Below are 22968 nucleotides of genomic sequence, written 5' to 3' on the forward strand. Positions count from 1 at the left end.
TCAGAATACAACACAGTGCAGTAAATTGCATTTGTCTAGATCGAACTTTTTTCTCTGAAGCTTCATCAGTCTGGGATCCAATCATCACGCACTTCTGTCACTTCTTGATTGAAATAAGTTAAGCAAATGACATATAGTCAAATCGACATCACTTCCCACTTATATACTCTCCACTTGTCCGCCTAATGAACTTGTCAACTCTATAGCACCAACATGCTATTAACATATACGGACCAATGCATGTATGGAGCACTATAAATACCCATGCAAGCTTTAGCTCAGCACTCATCTCATCTCACCATCTCACACTTGTAAGCTCACACAATGGCAGGCACTAAACTGGTAGCCCTAGGTTTCATTGTCCTCTTGAGCATTATGAGCTTAGCCAATGCTGCAAGGGTAGCTAGGTACTCCAGTTCGGGAGGAACTGGTACCGGAGAGGGCGGCGGCGGTGGATACGTGAATGGTGCTGGCTCTGGGTCTGGTAGTGGTGCTGGGTCTGGTGAAAGTGGTTCAAATGGTGTGCACGCGAGTGCCGGAGGTGGAGGCGGAGGTGGTGGTAGCAGCAACTATGGTGGCTCTGGGTATGGTGGTGGATCTGGCTCGGGTTCAGGCTCTAGCCAGTACATTGAAGGCTCATATTATGGCTATGGTGGGTATTCTAACGCTGGTGGTAATGGAGGTGGCGGTGGTGGAGGACAAGCTGGTGGTAACTATGGGTCCAGTGGCCAAGGTGGTGGTAGCGGAACCGGTTCTGGCTCTAGCCAAGCTGGTACATACCGGTACGGTCCGGGTTATGCAAATGCTAATGCCAATGGCAATGGTGAAGGAAAAGGCACCGGTCAGAATGGTGGTAGTGGCGGCGGTCAGGGTGGTGGATCTGGCTATGGTAATGCGAACCCTTAGAAGCTCTACCTATCAGAAGATGGAGCCCAACCTATGGTGTTTTTGGCTGTTATTTTATTAGAATTTGCTTACTTTTATATTTGTATCATTATGCATGTGCTAGATTGTATCGAGTTAATAAAGGGTTCCATCATTGTACAATAAACACAAAAATATGTATGTTGGCATGCATCTCATACAGTGTGACTGGTGGTTGAGATTGAGACTATACTATTATCCATGTGCCTATCCACCCTGTACATACGTAATTCTTCGAGAATATATGTAAGTTTCATTGCCACGTACTCCCTCTAGCCTAGAAACAAGTTATTTTAGGAACTTTAAGATAGATTAACGAGAAGGCAAAACACTACAAAACAGTTTCACATGCAGAGATACTATTTTTATCTTATAGAGACATTTTATGTTGTCCCTATGGAGTCACTGTCATTTCCCAATATGGGTGCCTCTACAAACATTGTAACTTTGAATGAAGAGATATTTTTAAGTATCCCTATATTTTCTAAGACAACTTGCAATGATACAATATTATGTCTCCATTCTCTACATAAACTAGAAATATAGTGCAAAAATATGACTTCATACCGCATTGCATAATATTCCACGTACTAGCCAACTCAACCTTACACCAATTGTTGCATATTTACTTATTATAATTCTTATGATGCCTCAGTAGTCTAAAGTCTAAACAATGTCTCAAGATATTACAATTAATGTCTCAAACTATGTCTTTATGGGGGGTAACATCAAATTTTGAAGTTTCTCAAATATTTTCCTAATATTCTATATTGGCATTTTACAAAATGACTTAAGAAAATGTCTCAATATATATGGCACTTTCTAAAGTGCCACCAAGAGTGTCTTTATAGTATGTTAAGGCATGCATATTCATAAGGGCAAACCATAAAATATTTATACAAAAGTACGTGTCTCTACTTGAGATTTATGTTGTAGTGAAATAAATTTTCTTGCCCATATTTATTACCCATATTTGGTGTTAATTGACAATGACTTGTTTTTTAGACAAATACATCAAATGATAGGGTTCCATCTACATTTTTTACCAGCAAATTAATGGTTGAAACAGACTAGTTACTGCAAGATGACTTCTACTGCAACTCAAAATGGTTCTATAGGGTTTCTCTGATCTACGTGTACCATACAATACCTCAACTCAAAGTGGAACTCACCCCAGGAAAGTAGAACTCTCTAATTTGAAAACTACTAGTAGCTAAGTGCCCGTGCGTTGCTACAGTGAAATATTGGGTGTGAATTTGGACCAAATTAACCGTATAGGAAAGCTCGGTCATAGCTACGAACACAAGAGCGAAGCGGTAAAGCCTTTGCACCATACTGGCACATAAGAGGAGAAATCCAAGGATGAATATCATTGCTCACAGAAAACATCGAACATGTTGATGAAATCCTTCGATGTACAAGATCCCATTGAAATCAAAGTGACACCATTTATTTAACAACGGTGGAGCATCTATGAATATCAATAGCAGCATGAGTTTTTTTCATGAGAGAAACTTGAACTCTCAAGCATGCTAACTAACCACCAACCGCTAGGGATATATGCTAGAATTATATAGAAAATGGCAAAAATGTAAATCTTATACAATTTTGGTAGTAATGGACATAAAGTGAATGTCAAATGAGAAATTATTGGCGATTACTTCAAGATCTAAATTTAATTGCAGCATGGGCCAGCCCATCATCATGAATAGAGAAGATATAAAACTCAGAAGTTCTTTTGACATCATGATGAAATAATTATATGTGTAATTTTATTAGATTTTTTCATGTACATGGCCTATCTTGACCTGTTCTACACAAGCACAGTAGGAGAGGGCAGGAGACTGCTGGTCCTCTATGTATTGGATAACTCATCTGCTAGCACACATGAACGTGCTCCCCCGTCCCAAATTACTATTTGTTTTGGCTTTTCTAGGTACATAAATTTTGCTATGTATCTAGACATAATATATATCTAGGTGCATGTCAAAGTCTATATAACTAGAAAAGCCAAAATGAATAATAATTTGAGACGGAGGGAGTTGTAATTATGAGGACTGAACTGGACATTGATGGCAAGCCTCTCACTTCATAGTTTGGGTGGGCCATTGTACCAATGGTTAAAAGCATTAAGTAAAATAAGGATTTTAGATATACCATAACGCCACAATGCATAGTCTAGTGTATGCCAGCTAATTTTGAAGTCTAAGATAAGATCTGGGTTTGAACATCCCAACCAAAAGAAGATTTTTTAGATTTTTTTTACGCCCAGGCATGCACAAACTGAGCGGTTCTGAACCAAAACCAGTGGCAAAGCAATTTTTTTTCTAGTTTTTACGTTAGAAATTATGGTTTTCAGCGGCTTTCTTCCGGATTTTCATTATCACGGATTAGAAGGGGGCAACGTACAAAAAAAAACGGGCAGAAACCTTGCTTTTTTATAATAGGGTAAATATTGTGATGGAGGAGCATGTCACTAAGCTTAAGCTCTGCCAAGCCCTTGCTGCCTAAAATCAGGTAGTGTAAGGGTGTGTTTGATTGATTGGCTTATGACTAGCCCTTTATAGAAGAAGAAATAGACTCCGTGTTTTTGGTTTGCTAGCTTAGTCTAGCCTTGTCTTTGAAATCTATGTTTGATGTCTTGTATATAGCTACCTCTTCTTGAGAGGGGTGAGTTTACCTCAGTCATCTCGTGCTCCCCTCCTGAATTGCATTGATCTTAGAGATGAATTGGACATTCAACGATTGCAAGGTCGCAGTAGGAAGAGGGAGAACTTATCAAGACAAGCTCAATTTTGGCAGAAATACAAAGCATTTCATCTTGTAAAGTTTACCCGTGCCCTGTCTGTCTCATGATTTATTTCTCCAATTTGCAGCACCATCCTTATTTCTTCATCCCCACGAAGGAAAAGCCATGAAAGCAATCGATCAATCCACGAAGGGTATTGCTACGGTATTCCGAAATAATTGTGAGCCGTTCATTCAAATCGATAATATGCCATCATAATTCAAGGGTTGAGATTTATTTAACCTCCTAGGAGGTAAGAGGGAGTACCGTAACAAAGCCCATCTACACATTTCAAGCATCAAATCCGCCACCCCTGGGTGCCTGCGGAGGCCAATAAGGTGCACGACGAGGCTCTGAGCATGCGCTCGAAGTCTCAAATACTACTACAGAATGAGCTATCACCAATAGTTTTAGGTGAACTGACGGTGATATAGTATCACCGCCAGTTCTAAAGCAAATGGGGCTGTGGGATGTCAGAACTGGCGGTGAAAAAGACTATCACCGCCGTTTCCAAACATAAACACCAAACGGGGCTGTATGTGATGAACACATGATGTAGTACTGAGAAATACATGATGGAACTTTCGTACCAAATGTAGTTGGTTAAAACTCCTACTGGGATCAGGGTTGGTCTGGGCTCAGTTCGACCAGCTCTCACCCACAATTAAAAATGCTAAGCTCAGACTTATGGGGCAATAATGGATTGACGGAAATCCAGATCCAGCGGCCGATCGATGTGTCTTAATTTGTAGCTAGTTCTCTGGTTACTATTTTTCACTTTGCTTCAGTTTCCCCATTTAAATTCTTTTTAACTTTTGATCCGGCCAAGATGATCTGATCAAACTTTACCTACCTTTGGGGTAGTCAAAGTTTGATCTTCTTTGCCCGAATACAAATATTGTAGTGATTAGTGAACTCATCTCCAAATGTGACAAATTGGTCCTCTTTCCTGATGTACAACGAGCGGTTTATTGCTCCAGTTTGCACTAGTACGCTAGTTTCCGTAGTGCTGCAGTAGAGTAATCACGGCAATGCTTTGTTTAAGTTGTCATTAATTGTGCTGCAATTGATTAAACCAGTGTAACCAAGTCACCCCTCGCCATAGTAGTGGCGTGATTAAGCAACCGACAAGAAGAGAACTAAAGAAGCCTATCATCATCTCGATCCTAGCGTTCCAGGACAACTCTTTCAGCAAGGCCCAGCCATTTTTGCTCTCATACTAACCTATACTATAGACATCTAAGAGGAGACCGGAAGACATGGCATCTCTGACTTCTCTGTTACAAGTTGCTTAGGTAAACTAGATGATCTGCTTCTACTTCAATTTGCGCCCTTCTCTACAGCAAGTGGATAGATATGATGCTTAAGGCCTAACAATTCATTTGCTACTAATACGACTTGCATTTAGTGATTAGATCGTGTTAGCTGTCTCTCGTTATCCCAATCACGACGAGTCATGTGATTATGGAAGTCAACTACGTACGAAAACCTCGAGGTCATCGCGCCTCTGCAGTGTCAACCACGAGTAGAAATGTCCAGTCCGTCAGTGGATGTAATGCTTGCTTGTGTCGATTGTAAAACGTGCTGTTCAGAGTTGATCCACCAGGCCGTCGTTTACTTTGCTTCACAGCTAGTATCGTATAAGCGCTTGATCACTAATAATAACAACTCCGATCCCGGCGTTTAATTACGGCAATCGATGTTGATGGATCTTTTGGTTGTCGTGCTGCTAGCTGTTCACGTTTCAGAGATCAGTTTAGTCAAATGCAATGCATAGGTAAGGCATCCACAGTCATTTGCTGAAGGTCTAATCTGCATACTCATTTGGTAAGCATGCACTTAGCAATTAAGTATTTATTATGAAATGGTCTATCCATAAAATTTCTACCATTTTTCAAGTTCCAATAAAGGAGCATAATCCAACAATGTTACAATGTCATATATAATATTTGCTCGGCTGCTACTTGAAATGGCATGTGTAATAGGTGTTTGAGCTTGTAAGCTAACTGCTGCCCCTTCCGTTGCAAAACATATACATATATATAGTTCTCAAATATAATTGTCCTATATGCACACATAAGAGAACCAATTTAATAAGTGAAATTTGAGCAATAATTATGGAATTGTGCTATGGAGCTCATTATTAGACACAAAAGTTCAACATTCAAGTAATTCACACCAGTAAATTAAAAGCAGTGAAAACGTATTGAGAACCTTAATATTTCGATGGATGGTTCTTCCTTCATTACTTTTTAAAATGATGAATATAAAACTAATACATTGATAAAACTGCTTAAATCAGAGAAATCAAGTAGGTCAGTTTCAAGGGGGCCTTCTAGACACCTATGATCATATTACCTTTGATGCCCTAGATTCTCCAATGATCCATGAAGATGCCTTCAAAGCAGCTAAAATTAATCAAAGCACCAGATAGGATAGGAAAACAAGTACAGAGACAATTTGTTATTACATCGCTTCTTGCATATAGTGTAGCCAAGTCAAGGTGCTCCACTGATCCATTGGCTTTTAAAAATCTCCACTTGATCTTCTACTGAACCACTAGCTACTGCATGGCCTCATCAAGGTACTATAAATAGACATGCTGCTTTCACTCAAACTCATCTCAACTTAGAGTCTTAGGTAGTAGCTCACAATGGCAGGCACTAAGCTAGTAGCACTTGGGTTCATTGTCCTCATGAGCATGGGGATAGCTAATGCCGTGAGGGTGGCTAGATACTCTAGTGCTGATGGAACGGGTACAGGAGGTGGTTGGGGTGGTGGGTATGTGAATGGTGGTGGCTCAGGGTCAGGGAGTGGCACTGGGGCTGGTGAGAGCGGTTCAAATGGTGCCCATGCAACTGCTGGAGGGGGTGGTGGAGGGGGCGGCACTAGCCAATACAACGGGTCTGGTTATGGTGGAGGGGCTGGGTCTGGTACAGGTTCTAGTCAAAATAGTCAGGGTGGAGGATCAGGTGGAGAATCTTCCAACGCTGGTGGTACCGGTGGTGGCGGCGGTGGAGGACATGGTGGTGGTAACTGGGGATCTAGTGCTCATGGGGAAGGTAGCGGCACTGGATCTGGCTCGAGCAATGCTAATAGGTACTGGTATGGACCAAGTGATGCAAATGCATACGCTAATGGCAATGGCCGTGGCCAAGGTAATGGTGTGAACGGTGGAAGTGCTGGTGGTCAAGGAGGTGGATCCGGGTACGGTAATGCCAACCCCTAGTTCATGTTATTGCCTGGTCAATCTAAGTGTGGAGCCCAACTTTTCTTGTTTCACGTTGTAATTTTCTGCTTTGTAGTCGTATCATTATTTAGTAGACGCAAATTAATAAAGGGCTCCACTTCTCTATAGTCAATGTAGAGTCTAAGTGTAAGGTGCAAGCTATGATGAGGAGACGCTGTAACCATGTCAACATTTGAATGGAATAGTATTCCATTTTCTCATGTAATCTTTTGCTCTTATCAATGAAATGGTACTCCTTTATCATTTACTCACCATGTCTAGACGCTTCCTATATAGAGTATCATGACTAACTGTTTCTGTGTTACATGTTCTGATGCCTACTACAACATGCATGCACATCAAGTGATTTAAATGTACAGTTAAGTGGTCCTCTGAAACGAATAAAAGGTCCAGGTCGTCACATGGATCTTTTGAGTGTTTGTTCAAAGAAAAGACAGAATCTAACCTGATAGGGGAAAAAACACATTCAGGACCTTTTATTTTCAGGGCCATGACGTACGCACGCACATATTTTTGTTAAGCAGGCTGACCCAATGTATGTTCAATGCCCATGCTAGCAAGATATTGCAGGGGAGTCCCCTATGCTTGGGATATGTTTAGTGGTCATTTTAAAAAAAAAGATATTCATTAAACCCACTTGATGCCTGAGTTTTTCCACTGTAATTTAAGTTTAAGCAAAACCGCACCTCCTACCTGCAAGTACATCATTTGTTTGAAATCATCACAGCTAGTATTTGTAAGGTTTATGCATGTTTTCCCTTTTGTATTAGGAACACACCAAAATTGCTACTTTGTGTACTAAACTAGGTAGTTATTAGGAAATCTTGTTTGCTTCTTAACTCCTTTGATAGCCAAAAGACTTTGACCATATATGAATGCAATTAGAATCTTAAAAATTGGAAAATCAAGCCAACAATAATTTATTTGTGCAAGCAGGTTAGCTCACACCAAAGAGTCCAGTCCCACAACACGCACCCAGCTTCAATGAGAACCCATAATTATACATGTTTCCCTTTCCCCCTTTTCTGTGACACAACATCTTCATCCAAAGCCGCATCAAAGGGTTAGTTACGCATACACATAGCACATACACTTTTGTCATCACTTTGTATAAAATGGTTAACCTGAAGATTCTTTAATTGGAGGATAAAGATTTATAAGTTGGTTCTATCCTTCTCAACTAGGTGATACTTATCTAAAAAAAATTAGCAAGGTGATACTAATGTGCATGCAACACTCATGGGCCACTGCTGAGTCACATCTAAATTGGACCGGATTTCACACTTTCTTTTGTCATTCTGTACTTCTTTTGTATATCTAATCTTGCTTGAGCCGATTCTCCGAAAAATCAAAAAAAATATCATGTGCAATAGCTCAAAATTGTCTGATGTACAGGTAAATTACTAACTCATATGCAACTTTTAGCCACACAACTACCGAAGTTTCTTCCACTATCCAAAAATAAAACTGCAAATTTCAGAATGTCAACAACTCATGTGACAGATTAGGCACTTCGTTTGATGTTTGTATTAGTGGTTTTATGCTCCAGTTTTTCCATATCAGAATTGGACTTTAGTCCCGGTTGGTAGGGTGCAAATATCCCGAAAATCCATCCGGGATAAACCAACCGGGACAAAGGGGGCGGTCTTTTATCCCGGGTCACTCAACCGGGAATACCAACCGGGATAAAACAGGTCACCCACGGCCGGCGCTGCAAAAAAAAAATTCCCGAGCTCCCACCGGCGCAAGTCACAAGTCACACGATTTTTCACGCGAAATATGCGCGTGCGCGGTTCGTGGGATTCGAACCCACAACCTCCAGCCTCACGCGTAGCTTCCTTGCCATCCCACCTACACACCACATCTGAGTATGTAGGGGATGCTATCCTTTTATATTAACTCGTGGGGGACCCTTTTATCCCAGTTGGAAACACCAACCGGGATAAAAGACCCCCTTTTATCCCGGTTGGTGTTTCCAACCGGGATAAAAGGGTTCGAGGATTTAATCCCCTTCCAGTCACCTTCCAGTCACCTCGTTGGGGACCCTTTTATCCCGGTTTGTAATACCAACCGGGATTTTATCCCGGTTGGTATTACCAACCGGGATAAAAGGGGGGTCTTTTATCCCGGTTGGTGTTTCAAACTAGGATAAAAGGCCTCTCAGAGTCTTTTTTTTCCTACTAGCCTTTGCAACCGGGATAAAAGGTCCCGGTTGGTGAGCCCCCCACCAGTGACCGAGTTTTAGTCCCGGTTAGTGAACCTTTTGTCCCGAGCCAACTTTAAACCGGGATAAAAGGGGGCGTATGGAAAGCCAATTCTCTACTAGTGTACGTAGGACTGTTATAGTAGAACAATGCAGTGTCCCTGACATGTTTTCAGTAGGGTTGTGGTCCACTGTTAACTGATCTTTTTATTTATTACTGTGTGTTGTAATTGACAAGACAAGTAACCAAGTTATGCAATGTCTCTTGTGGCATTGCTAATCATGCAGCTATATATGTAGAAAGGTGTTAATTCACATGTTAACTTAGCATCCCAATCCTGTTTCGGATTCAAAAATATTAAGCATTTTGTATATTGATACTGTCCTAGGTCCATATTCCAATTAGCATTATGACCAGAATTCTCCCTAGTTCAAGATATAAGTTGTTTAAGGACACGAGCGACCCTAAGCTATAATTTTTAAAAGAAATATCTGAAATAAGTTGTTTGAGCATTCTTCACTCTTCACAAAGATGACGGAAATGATTGAAAATATGATTACCATTTCCTAACTATATGAAAAACAATATTTTAAATCATTGGCTTAATGGGCTGATATAGCTGCGCTATTGTGCTGCTACAAGCCTTTTCAACAAAGGCTAGCTGCTCAAGGCACAACACAGCCCAACAAATCCCAGCACACCTCTACAAAAGTTAGACGATGCACATCGTACCTTATCCATTTGTGTGATCAGCTGGTGTGTTGGAAATATTGTAAAAATGTAATGTTACTGTGTGCGATCGTAGAGCTCGGATATCTATCCATTTTCTAAAAACAAATTGCACCTTATCCGCATGACACCATGACCGCACAAGGCACAACGACCGCAACACATTCTCATCCGCGACTGCGAGTACGTGTGACTTAGCCTCCCTCCCTCCCGATCCCGCTTGCAATATGCTCCTGCCGTTCTCTCGTCTCTCCACCTCCCTCCCTCCCTAATCCCTCTCGATCCCGCCTGCTTCTGCTGGTCTTGTCTCTAGCGAGATGTCGCGCTCACCACTGAGATCTTCGTGGAGGCAAGCGAGCCGGAGCCCACAACGCCTCCATCGAGACTCCGCCTCGTCAAACCCGGTGCGCATCAGCATCAATAGTGCCTCCTCGAATCCCCATCGTTCCTCCAATTCCCCAGGGCCCAGGCGTCTCGCTCTTTCTGACACCCGCATGCCCGCGGCGCATGCTGGACAGCCGGAGGCCTGGAGACCATGCTGCTGCATATCGAGTCAGTTTTAGCGCCACTAAACGCTAGGCACGCTATGCAATATAGCGTCAAAATAGGTTGCCATAGCGTTCGTAGCTGCGATAGCGGTCATCTGTGCAGTATCATAGCAACGACGCATTCCGATCGCGATTTTGAACAATTTTGGAAAACATTTAGTCCAAAAACGGTAGTGACAAGAAAAGCCGGTACATCGAAATAGAACCATCGGATAATATCGATCAAAATCGATAATTCAAATCGAAAGCTATGCAAGCGTGAATACACATAAATGGAATATTTTGTCAAGAAACATTATACATTTTTAAACCAGTTATGCCGATGCATCAAAAAAGTAAAAAAAAGACAATGGTTTATTCTCTTTGATGCAAATTCAGTAATGCCATTTGTAGTGGAGGTTTCAATCTCATTAAATAAGGTTGCATAGATAAAAATGATAGGTGACAAGGAATTTATAAAGAGAGAGATGAGCTTCATTTGGATGAAACTAGGCATAGATGATTCGAAAATTACGAAACATGTTGAAACTAGCATTGGAGGCTAGAGAGTTTCGTCCCATCCAATCCACTCACGTGCATCACACTTGAGAAATGTACACTGACCGGCCTGCCGGGCTAAGCCCTGGCCATTGCTCCAATAGGACCGGACTTGGCACTGATTCCAAACAAAATGAGCGATCGCTGTCTGGTCCGATTATTTATTTTAATTATTTTTCCATGTAAAATAGTGGCACGGTACGGTCCGAAAATTCCAGCCTGATGTCTCTCGTGGGTGGGGTGCCGGTGGATTTTTCAACCGAAACTTTTCAAACTTTTGCTCGGGTCTAATTGAGAATAAAGTGGGCCCTAAGCCACAAATAAAGGCCTCATGGGCCCAGGTTCATTGGCCCAATCTAACACCCATCGTCAGGCTGGAAAACCTATCCAGCTTCCGGAAGCTAGAAAGCTATCCTGCTTTCAATGCTTGAGATTCATGCGGCAGTCGTGGGCTGCAGGATCTTCTTCAACTTGCGCAGGCGCCGCTATCAGCTCGTGCGCTGGTGAGAATCTAATGCTGAAGCGCTAGAAACAAGGCGGCGGGGTGAGACGTGGGCGGGCTGGCGGCGAGGTCATTGCCGGTCGCTGGTCGTGGTCGAGGCCGGTGGGGGCGTGGGCGATGGTGGTTAGGGTTTCGTGGGTTACCGGTGCTCCAATGGCCACCAACGATAGAACAAAAGGCTGGAGGTGGTGGTGGTTAGGATGGCGGTGGAGGCGAGGCAGCACGGGAGCGCTGCTTACTGTGCAAGGCCGGATAACCAATGGGCGGTGGTTGGCGGTGGGGTCGAGGATGGCCGCTCGATTAGGAAGGGTGGGGTGCAAGGGTAGTGACGAATGGTGGGCTGGTGGCGCGCACAAAGAAGAAGATGGCTGTTGATGCAAAATCAGGTCAACAAACTGAATGCACTATAGTGTGCGGGTCACAAATGGATCGAGTGATCATGAGCGGCAAAAACCAGCCAAGCTTTTGGATATAGGCTAAGCTGGTTTCTGAAACAGATCAAGCCAGTTCCAGAAATAGGCAAGCTGATTTCGTCGGGATTCGATGGAATCTGTCACTCAACAAGGATAACTACCACGCTTACGTGATAGAGGATGCTAGGTTTACAAGCAAACCAGCAAAGAATAACCAACACACTTACGTGATGAAGAACTATTAGTTTATGCGCAAACTAACAAAGGTCGTCGAAACTCTCGCTCGGAAGGGACCCTGTCAGGGCGTGGACCTCACCGACTTGCCCTAAGTTGACCAGCAAGCCTAGGACGCCATCTCTGATCGTGGATTAGCTAGGGTTTAGAGGGTAAAAAAATAAATGCATAATGTTTGATTCGATTGGGTTTTACCTCAATCGGCCCGTCCTTCGTATATATAGGGTGGGGAGGTCTTGCCTCAGTAGGAGTCAAAGCTTGAATTAATCTTGTGTCAAAATATAACTCCTAATTTGAATTAGGTCCACAAAACTAACCTGGCCGACCTGCAAAACCAGCTTATCGGATTTTTACACATAGGATTTTTCCAGGGCCATATCTCCTCATCCAGACTCCAAATTAAATATTCTACATATGAATTTCGATCACCTCGATGAGATCTACGGAGTGGTGAAGTCCGATTTAGCATTTGAAAACAAATATACCAAAACCGACCACACTGGTTTGCCTATTATGCACGTCAAACCGAAATGGTGCTAATTTTGGTTGTGGACACAGGCGTAGTGATGAAGAAGAAGCGGTCTTGCTGGGCTGTTGATGAGCCGAAGTTTGCTAGCTATCTGGCTTCCGCAAGGTAGATAGAGATAGGACGCCCCATCAGTCAGCTGCCAGCCCGCTTCTTCGTCTTCTCCCATCGGCACCGAACAACACAAGCTTTACGTGGTCGCCGCTCGCTGAGTATGTTTTCCTCGGCACCTGCGAGCCATCTCCGGTGGGTAGGCAGCAGGCTAGCGGCCAAAACAATGGCAGGTGGTGTGGACACAGTGCTGATGCTGCCAACAGCACCACCCTGCTTCTCAGAGGCGGATCTAGGGGGCTTAGGGGGCTCAGCCCCCCTAAGTGCCAAGAACTCCATTGGAACCAAAAGGAAGAAGGGGAGGAGAAGAGAGGAAAAATAAGAAGAGAAAAGGAAGGAACTATGGAGATGGAGAAGGAAGAACCCAGCCCCCCAGATTTTAATCTTGGTCCTGCCACTACTGCTTCTCCACTCCCGCGATGCAGCAGCTAGCCCGCCCTTGTCTTCTTCTTGGCGAGGGTACTCAATCAGATGCATCCCAATTTGGTTTCTCTATTTCCCTTTCTTTTATTGGTCACAAGAATACAAGATCCATCACACTACTTTAGCTCCCATTTTTTTTTCACTTTATTGGTCGCAAGATCATCCGAACTTGCGGCTAGCATTAGGTGTTGTTTGATCCACCCATCTAATTTAGAGATTTTTTTAAAATTTAGCTGAGGGATGTTTGGATCTACTGTCTAAATGCTAGTTGAAAAGAGATTTATCTAATCCCTACCTCTCACCTGCCACCACTCCTCTCCCTATTCCCCTCCCCATTCCTCGGCAGATCCGCCGTCCTTCCGCCCTGCGGCGCCACAAGCTCCTCCGCCCCCGCCTCCGTCCCCAGGCTGCTGCAGGAGCTGGTTGAGCGTGGTGCGGAGGCCCACGACGTTGGCCTCGTGGCTTCTGGCGATGCCCAACCACGCCTGGCCCTTGGCGGACAGCTAACGGAGGCACTCCTACAGCTTGGCGTTGCGGCAGCGGACATGCTCCAGCTCGAACTCCGCCACACGGAGACGCCCCGCCGCGGTGTGTTCCATGGCGGCCACCACCGCACGCGCATGCCGGCACCGTGCCTCGTGGAGCCCAACCCGCATCCTCTCAGTTTGCGCCACAAACACGGGAGCGAGAATCAGAGACCATGCCCACAACGAATCAAAAGGACTCGATTCCAAATCGCCAAATCGATGAGTCGAATCATGAGTGAGCCCGTACCGAGTCGAACAAGCGTGTCAATTTCCACCCCTTGGTGGTAGAGCTGCGACATGACGCCATTGGTCGCCGCCCGATCGCTGGTGGACGTCGCGCCACACCTGACCACACTACTCTGCACGTCACCAGCGAATGCGTGGCCCTGCGGAGCTGATGCCAGGGTAGGACCAAGCCCCTCGGGCCACCGCACTCCAGGAGCCCCATCGCCATGTGGGTCCGCTTCCTCGCATCGTACTCGCCGCCACCGTTGTAGGTGAGGGAGCGGCGCGACGTCCTCCTCGACGCGCCTTCCTCCGCTCCCTGGTACTGCTGCCGGAGAAGGTGGCTCGGATCCCATGGCTCTCCGTCTCCATTCCGCGAACCCGAGGGAGATGGAGCGGCGGCCGTCCAGCGAGGGCGCCCGCGGCGGGCGGACCGGAGGCGGCGGGCACAGCATCGACGTTCGACGGGTGGGGTGGTGGCGTGTGATGGGATCGAGCCGCACGGGGGCGCGGGAGGGGAACAAGTGGGGGGTTTTCCTCGAGGAGGGGCATTTTGGTCTTTATTGGTGTAGCTGGGTTCAACCGGCCAAAGGAATCTTTAGCCAACTAAAGTTTAGTCATGGTCCTGGTGGATCTAAACAGAACCTTAGTAGAGCTGATTTCTTCTTGCTGATTCCAGCTTGGATTGACCGTTGACAAGAGCCATGCTTTGCAGTTGCTTGGAACCACCGCAGGGCCCCAGCGGTGGTCACTAGTCAGCGATGCGGTTACTAGTGGAAAATGCAAAGCTAAAAGCAAGTATATTGCTACACGTCAGCTGTCTCATAAGTTGTTTCATGCAGTACCATATAGGATTTTCAATGATATGGTGGAGAGAGAAAAGAGATCATTATTTCGGGAAACAACCGTCTCAAGAGCTAAATTTTAGGACACAAGTTGTTGTTACCATGCTCATAATAGTTCTTTTTCCATACGCATAAACTATGGAATTATATAGCTCTACTAGACAACTTATAAGACAACATATTGTACAGGTTGTCTATTGAGTCATCTTAAGATAATATGTCAATACATGAGATCACCTATTAGACGACACCAATGTACGGAGCTGTGCTTTTGGGCCATTTTGGGCATGCGTCTGAGCTTTTTTGGGAATTCAGAATTTCAATGGAAAATTTTCAATAAAAAAGGATACCGATCGTTCATGAGTCAATTTTCTGTCCCATAAAGATTTACATGACTTCTCTCGATACCATAGACTTTGCGAAACTTCCCGCAATGCCATTGAATCTTATTTTTATCCCCTCATTGCCACATCCATTAGGGAGCTGTTATGTTGCTGTTAAGTTGGTCAGGAAAAGACCAATCTGCCCCTCCCATGGAATGATGTAAATTATGGCTCTTGTCTTTTACTACCATTGCATGGTCATCCCTCAGACGTGACTCTCCTCCACGGGTTACGGTCTTGATGCTCCTCTGTTCCAGCTTCCCTACGGTAGCCACGCCAAATCTCATTGCTCACAAGCGATGATCTGAACACGCAGCCCCCTGACGAACTGATCCCAGACAACCGTCGAGCAAAACAGAGTAGAGCAACAGACCGGCCACGGCGCTGCCCTCTTGGCTCTTGCCCGGGGCGAAAGGGTGCAGGCGTGCAGCACAGGGAGAGCGAAATGGAGACGGAGAGCTCCATTAAGGCTAGTCCCAGTGCAATGTTTCATTGCACTATTTTCAAGGATGCCACATCATCCCATGAGGTGTATTCTCATGAATGAAATAGGGAGTCACAGTGCACAGTTTCATTTCACGATTTCATAGGATGCCCATGACATTTAATTGTGAGGCATGTGATTGGATATGGTTAGATGAAATGAAACTCTATAGCCCCCAATGCAAGTTTTAATAGGTTTCATAGTCTTGGAAACAGTGTATACACAGTTTCATCCTGATGAAACCCCTTCCCTCTCTCACTTCATAACTACTATACCATGTCATCACATATGCTGATGTGTCACCGTATTTAATGTGCATGAAACATCTATGAAACTCCCACTGGGATTAGCCTAACCCGGCAGAAATCAAAACCTTCGATTTTAGCCACACCCTACAGCGGGCGCCAAGTCCAACCATGATTTAGTTTCTTGAATTTTTTTTTGTTTTCTTCCTCGTATATAATCACCGGTGCGCACTTGAGCCGCGGATGCAAGAGGCCGGGGTTGGAGCGCTCGTGGCCCTGCGGACGCGCGGATGTCCGCTCATGCTGCATGGACAAGCGCGCCACCACTCCTGCAGTCCTGCTGCACGGATGACAGGGCCGCCTCGTCTGCTGCAGAATGGAAATACGGATGGAATGGAACCCGAGGGATAAGTACTAGAATGTAACTTTAGCAGTGTCACATCGGCGGATACTAATTAGAAGAACTAAATATAAGCTAATTAGAAAACTAATTGCAGAATCCCTATACTAATTCGCGAGACGAATCTATTAAGCCTAATTAATCCATCATTAGCAAATGGTTACTATAGGACCACATTGTCAAATCATGGACTAATTAGGCTTAATAGATTCATCTCGCGAATTAAACTTCATCTGTGCAATTAGTTTTGTAATTAGCCTATATTTAATAGTTCTAATTAGTATCTAAACATCCAACGTGATATGTGCTAAATTTTAGCGGGTATATCAAATACCCCCTAAATTTAATGTTACCGAAGGAATTTCATAGAATTTTATGGTACTCAGGGAAACCATGTAAATTTTGATAGCACCGATGGAACTGGCTCTTCATCCATTCAGGGGTAAAAACGTTCTCATGTTTCTGTTTTCCAACTGTTTTTTTCCCATTCTGTATCGTTTCTGAGGTGTACCATTTTCGTTTCACCATTTCTCATATTGGAAACAATTCTCGGCCGATAGGAAATTTCCATCACTGTTTTCATCCCGCTGAGATGTGCTGGACTCCCGGTCGTGGTGTGCACCGGGTCAGAAGAAGAAGCAAGTGGGTCAAAGAAGAAGCAAAAATAAAATCAAAGCACAGCTTTAAGGGGTGCTTGACAGCACTCCATTTCAGAAAAAATAGCTCCACTTCACCAACTCCACAAAATTATCTGCCAAACACGTCCAACTCTATAAACTCTAGCTCCAGAAAAACGTGGAGCTAGGGATCAGATCCACATTTTTCATGGAGTACCTCAGGAGATGCTCCAAAAGCATCAGTTTCAGACTTCCTCGTGAAATTCGGGGTTATTTACCCACCTTTACCAATCGTTACACAACGTACTGGTTCGTTTCTAATTTTTCCTGAGACTCCGACCTCCTCTTCGTCTCGACACATGGAGAAACTAGCTGCTGTAAGGATGGCGCCGCCGTCGGCCATGGATGGCATCAGAGGACCGCCGGGTCACCACCCCCAAAATCGACTCCAGCCACCGGTCCGCCCCTACCCCATGCAGCGTCGGGCCCCGCCACCACTGCCTCCTACGGCACCAGACCCGGTGGCCACCGCCTAGTCCATTGCCGCCCCACCAGAGCCGAGGAGGAAGGGGGGAGCGCAGGGGGATGCTAGAGGCGAAGCCACCATCCCCGGGCTCCGGCGTGACAGGGGCGGCGGCGCACATCCACGGCCACCGACGGTGGGCGGCGCCACTGCTCGCGTCGGTCCTGCTCTCCTCGCTCCTCATCTCCGCGTTGCTCTTCTTCTCCTATCCTTCTCGCCGCTCCCCTCCGCGGCCTCCGCCGAGCCGCTCTTCGTCGAGGCCAAGCTCCGCTAGCAGATGCGGGCCGAGGACCGCCCACCGCGGGGAGCCGTGCCCCGGATCGCCTACCTCGTCTTCGACTTCACCGGGGACGGCGCGCTGCGACGGATGCTCAGGGGAGAAAAGAGAAGGGAGAGGAAGAGAGGAGGGGAAAAAAGAAGAGACTGACATGTGGGTCCATTCATAAAAGGGTAAAATAGACTATTCACAATAAGTCCTCATGTTTCTGAAGTTGGAGCACTGTAATCAGCCAAACATGTATAACAATTTCATATTTTTCTGGAGTTAGTGGAGTGAAGCTGCAATTTTGTGAAGTTGGGAGTGGATCTGTTTCTTCTAGAGCCCCTAAGCCTGCAGGGGCGGATATAAACCGGTATTTTCCATATTGTAGCTTAAAGGGTTAGGTCCAACTAGCTCCAATTAGCCCATAGTGGGCCTAGGCGTTGTCGGCCTGGCCCAGCTCCACCCCTGAGTCCGCTTGATTATTGAACACATGAAGGACTTAATGCATGCTTTTTGGGCTACTTGACGTGCATGGGAAAAGGTACAAGATGAGAAAGGGGGTTAAGAGAGAGCTTGGAACCAATTTGGATGCTGGCTTGTTGACGTGGCGTACCTGGTCGATCTGCATGCTTGGGATAAATCACGTAAAGGAAATAAGGCCAAAAGCAATATAGACTAAAAAGAAGGAAAAAGGATGGGTTGGAAATTGGAATTGATGAGAAAGATAAGATTGGGCCCACGTGAGATGGATACAAATGGGAGAGATACTTGGCCCTAAGATTGAAACAGCAATGCCGTTAGAATTTAAAACTATATTTGAACTGAGCAAAATCTAAGTGATTTTGAAAGAATTTTGAATTCACTTTTGGACAAAAAATTATGCAGCCAGTATGAATGCAACAAACAATTTAAACTCTTGGCCAAATTAGATTTAATTTTAGAAAATTATACTTCCTATGTAAATTGACAGAAAATCAATTAAAAGTTGATACATTTTAGAAAAAATAATATTTTATTTTTAATGTTATTTATTCATAGCCAAGAAGTTTGTGATCATAACTACTCCCTCCTCTTTCTTGTAAGACTCTTTCTTGTAAGACGCAGCCCAAAATTCAAGCTTTTTAATCCTTTTTTTTAAGAATCAACGGGGTCTAAGAAAGTCTACTTGAACAATTTTTATTTCTTCAAAGCGGGATTACAAGATCAGTCATACATCCTTATTACCAAGGACGGTGACCAAGATACATAATTAGATAGAAAAAGAGAAAGGGAGCCACAAGGGATTACAAATCGCAATACAAATTAAACCCACCACATCGGATAAAAAACAAGGACAGAGAAGGCACAATGGGCTGAGCCAATTCAAGCTCCAAGGGACGAAAGCCGAGGAAGCACCGGGGAAGAACCACCATGCAACAACCTTGCATGCCAACACCACCATCTTTGCATACGAGCACCAAGTACCTTAGGAAGCCCAATTCACAGCAAGGGAGGCTGGCAACGGGCAAGGATTAACCTCGACCTGAATCACTCCTCACCAGAAGCTAGAAAACGGATTGGTACTTTGTGCCGGAGGTTGGTCATGACCGCTTGCAACTAGCGAAAAGCTAAACACTACAACACGCACTGGGGGAGGATTCCCCAAAGGGGAGTGGAATAGAAAATTAGCGACCAATGCCAATTAAGCAAGGAGGGGTGAAGACGAGGCAAGAGCGAGCAGTGGCAGAAATTCAGCTGAGCTAAGACGGAGGTCGTCGAAGAAGAGTGAAGGGCAAATCTTGCGGAAGTGAAGCACCTCCCCGCGCGCCGTGTCGGGCATACACCCCAGGTCCACGAGTAGGCCTTGGACGGTCCACCAAGGGACGTACTCGGACAAGATCAGAACAAGGATGGGCGTATCCTACTCGGACTAGTCAAGTATGTTTATGGAAAACTACTCGGGCCATTACCGAGTAGAACTCTGTAATAGTACCCGACTAGGACTCAGACTTGTAACCCTGCCCTCCCGTGCATATAAGGGAGGGTAGGGACCCTCCTCAAAAGGACACACCTCAACACACAAGAACAACTCCAGTTCATCAAATACAAACCAACACACAGGACGTAGGATATTACGCGATCTGGCGGCCCGAACTTGTCTAAATCGTGTTCCTTGCGTCACCATTGATTCCTTGATTCTCGACGACCCTTACCGCATAAAAGACCACCTATGGTACCCCCTAGGCGGGTTGCCGGTCTAAAACACCGACAGCTGGCGCGCCAGGTAGGGAAACTCGTCGAGTTTCTCAGCGCGAACTCAATGGCAAAGGTCATCATCAGGCCCGTTTTCTTCATCGAAGCCGGCACCACCTTCGTTTTCGGATCCTTGCTTTGCGTTGCCGAAGGCTCGGGTTCGTTCCGGCACCAGATCGTTGACGTTCAAGAGAAGAAACCAGAAAATCTGATCGGAAAAAATAAGATTTCAAAGTCGACGAGTTCGAGTTCGACTACGCGTTGGATTCGACTTCGCCTCGGACTACTCCAACCCTCTGCTCAGGGGTCGGGCGCACCCGACCCCAGGACTCAGGGTCGGGCGAGGCGGAGTTTCACCCCTCGGGGTCGGGCGAAGCGGAGCTACTCCCCCAAAGGGTCGGGCTCAGCCAACCCCAGGACTCAGGGTCGGGCGGAGCGGAGCTACTTCCCCAAAGGGTCGAGCTCAGCCGACCCCAGGACTCAGGGTCGGGCGAGGCAGAGTTTCACCCCTCGGGGTCGGGCGAAGCGGAGCTACTCCCCCAAAGGGTCGGGCTCAGCCGACCCCAGGACTCAGGGTCAGACTCGCCTCGGACTAGTCAGTCCCAGCCAGTGTCCAAGTCGGTTTCGACTTCAAAGCGGTTCCCGCACGGACTCCGCAACGCAACCAAAGTCCACCAAGGTTTTCTTACTCAAACCCGATTCGAACTCGGGCATGACGAAGACATCGACTCCGACTCATCCTATTCACCAGAGATACTATTATCTAGTCCAGCCCAAGGATTGGTAATAACTTCGACATCACAAGGCAGATTCGTCCACTGGCCGGGATTGCGACCGCCTCCTCTCGACCGTGACTACGACTCACGCCTCGTCGCCCATATAGACAACCTACCATATCAAGAAGGCGTTCCGCTCACTTTCAACCATAAGGAAAGTACCACGGAAATTGCAACATCAAGCTCCGGAAGCTACTACCCGGATAGGGAGATACTCGTTATTACTCAGAATAACAACCCGGGTACTAGCCAGAACAGAACCCCCAGGCGATTAGCACAAATCGACAACATCTCTGAAGATGAGTCTACAGCTGACGCCCCTCACGATGAAACCTACGAGCAGCGCAACCAAAGAAGGGCGCGCAATGCTACTCGAACCGAGCGACGACAGTTGATGGCGACAAATATTCCCATCACAAATCTTGAAAGGGCTTTCAACGCAGTCCAGGCTCAGGAGCACAATACTCCACTCGTGGCTATCGCCTCAATCAACCTTTTAACAACATTGATGCCTCAGGATAAGGATAACGCAACCACAGCTCAACTCGTGCAGCGCGGCAACGAACTGATCGCACAACTCGCGGAGCAAGCTTACAAGCTACTCGACAAAAAATCACCAATCCCGTCTGTTACTCGTATCACATCTCATCAAGAAGGTAGCAGGGGAGTTGCATACAATAACACCGCCCCACTCGACATAAGGATGTTGGTGAGGTCAGCTGCACCAACTCGATTAAAAACATCCACCCTACTCGGAAGAACCTCGAAATGTCCAACTTCAGTGATTTGCGATAAATTCTCAACAGTCGGCGCGAACGAAAAGTCGACAGCTACAACCATTTTCCTGCTTTCACAAACCGGGTAATGAAAACAAAATTACCCGATAAGTTCAAGCCAACCGGAATCACCAAGTATGATGGCAAGCAAGACCCAATTCAATGGCTACGATGTTACTCGCTAGCCGTCCAAGCAGCCGGGGGCAATAACGACACCAAAGTTATCCATTTCCCCATATGCATGGAACCCGCACCACTGACTTGGCTTGAGTCACTCAAACCCAAGTCCATTGACTCTTGGGCGGACTTGATAAAGGCTTTCACCAACAACTTTGCCGGCTCCATGGCTAGACCAGGCAACAAGATCGAATTAAGTCAAATTAAGCAAAAAGAAGGCGAGACCCTACGCGACTATCTGCGACGGTTCTTCGAAAAGAAGGCTACCATAGTTGACATCTTCAAAACAGACGTCATTGAGTGCTTCCAGAATGGACTCTATGATCGACGAACATACCAAGACTTCGGTCGCCGACGACCAACTGATGTCAAAGAACTCAAAGTCATGGTGCAACAGTGGGCGGATTAAGAAGACAAAGAGCGAGAACGGTTCGGCTCCCACCGAAACCGCGGACGCGACAACAACCACAACAATGACCCAGATAGAACTCAGCATAACGATGCTCGGAACACCTATTCGAGTAAGCACAATCGCAAAAGGAAGCCCGACAACACTGTTGCCGCCATGACCAACTCTGGGAAAAAGGGACACCGCAGAAACGATGAAGGGCTAACCTTCACTGAGCTACTCAAAAAGCAGTGCCCATGGCATCCGACTAGCAAGCACTCAGCGATAGACTGCTACAGCATGCGCCGAGTCATGCAAGACTTACCCGCACCACCACCCCCTGAAGAGTACACCAAGAATAGAGATAAGGGTAAGAATAAAGCCCGCAACGACGAAGATGAAGAAGGCGACTTCCAAACAGCTTCAAAAACCATCAACGTCATTTTCAGCGGTATCCCAGGCACTGCATCCAAGCGAGCCAACAAACTCGTACTCAGGGAGATCATGGCCATCGAACCAACGGATCCTACACCGTTAAAATGGTCAGAAGTTCCAATTTCTTTCAGCAGAAAAGATCAATGGACAAAATTTTCAGAACCAGGCTGTTTCCTACTAGTCTTGGATCCAGTTGTGGCAGGATTGTGTGCCTCGACGTTATCTTCGCCAAGACATTAAGGAAGATGTTCCTCGACATTACTGAAATGCTTACTCCAACAGATTCACCTTTCTACGGCATCGTGCCTAGAAACGCGGCAATACCACTAGGACAAGTTGTCCTTCCAGTCACCTTCGGCACTAAAGAACATTACCGTACCGAGTACATCAGATTCGAAGTCGCAGACTTCGAGACATCTTACCATGCTATACTCGGACGGCCAGCACTCGCCAAGTTCATGGCCATACCACATTATGTCTACCT

At 45.8% G+C, this 22968-nt stretch overlaps 2 protein-coding genes across 2 annotated transcripts; both read left to right on the forward strand.

Moving 5' to 3' along the window:
• The first annotated feature begins 290 nt into the window (after nucleotides 1-290).
• Nucleotides 291-1124, forward strand: LOC101768780 (putative glycine-rich cell wall structural protein 1). The gene has a single exon (XM_004982919.2). The coding sequence runs from the start codon at nucleotides 325-327 to the stop codon at nucleotides 904-906; it is 582 nt and encodes a 193-aa protein (XP_004982976.1). The 5' UTR covers nucleotides 291-324; the 3' UTR covers nucleotides 907-1124.
• Nucleotides 1125-6324: 5200 nt separating this feature from the next.
• Nucleotides 6325-7209, forward strand: LOC101769192 (putative glycine-rich cell wall structural protein 1). The gene has a single exon (XM_004982920.2). The coding sequence runs from the start codon at nucleotides 6366-6368 to the stop codon at nucleotides 6939-6941; it is 576 nt and encodes a 191-aa protein (XP_004982977.1). The 5' UTR covers nucleotides 6325-6365; the 3' UTR covers nucleotides 6942-7209.
• Nucleotides 7210-22968: the final 15759 nt, after the last annotated feature.

This window comes from Setaria italica, chromosome IX, assembly GCF_000263155.2.
Source record: "Setaria italica strain Yugu1 chromosome IX, Setaria_italica_v2.0, whole genome shotgun sequence".
NCBI lineage: Eukaryota > Viridiplantae > Streptophyta > Magnoliopsida > Poales > Poaceae > Setaria > Setaria italica.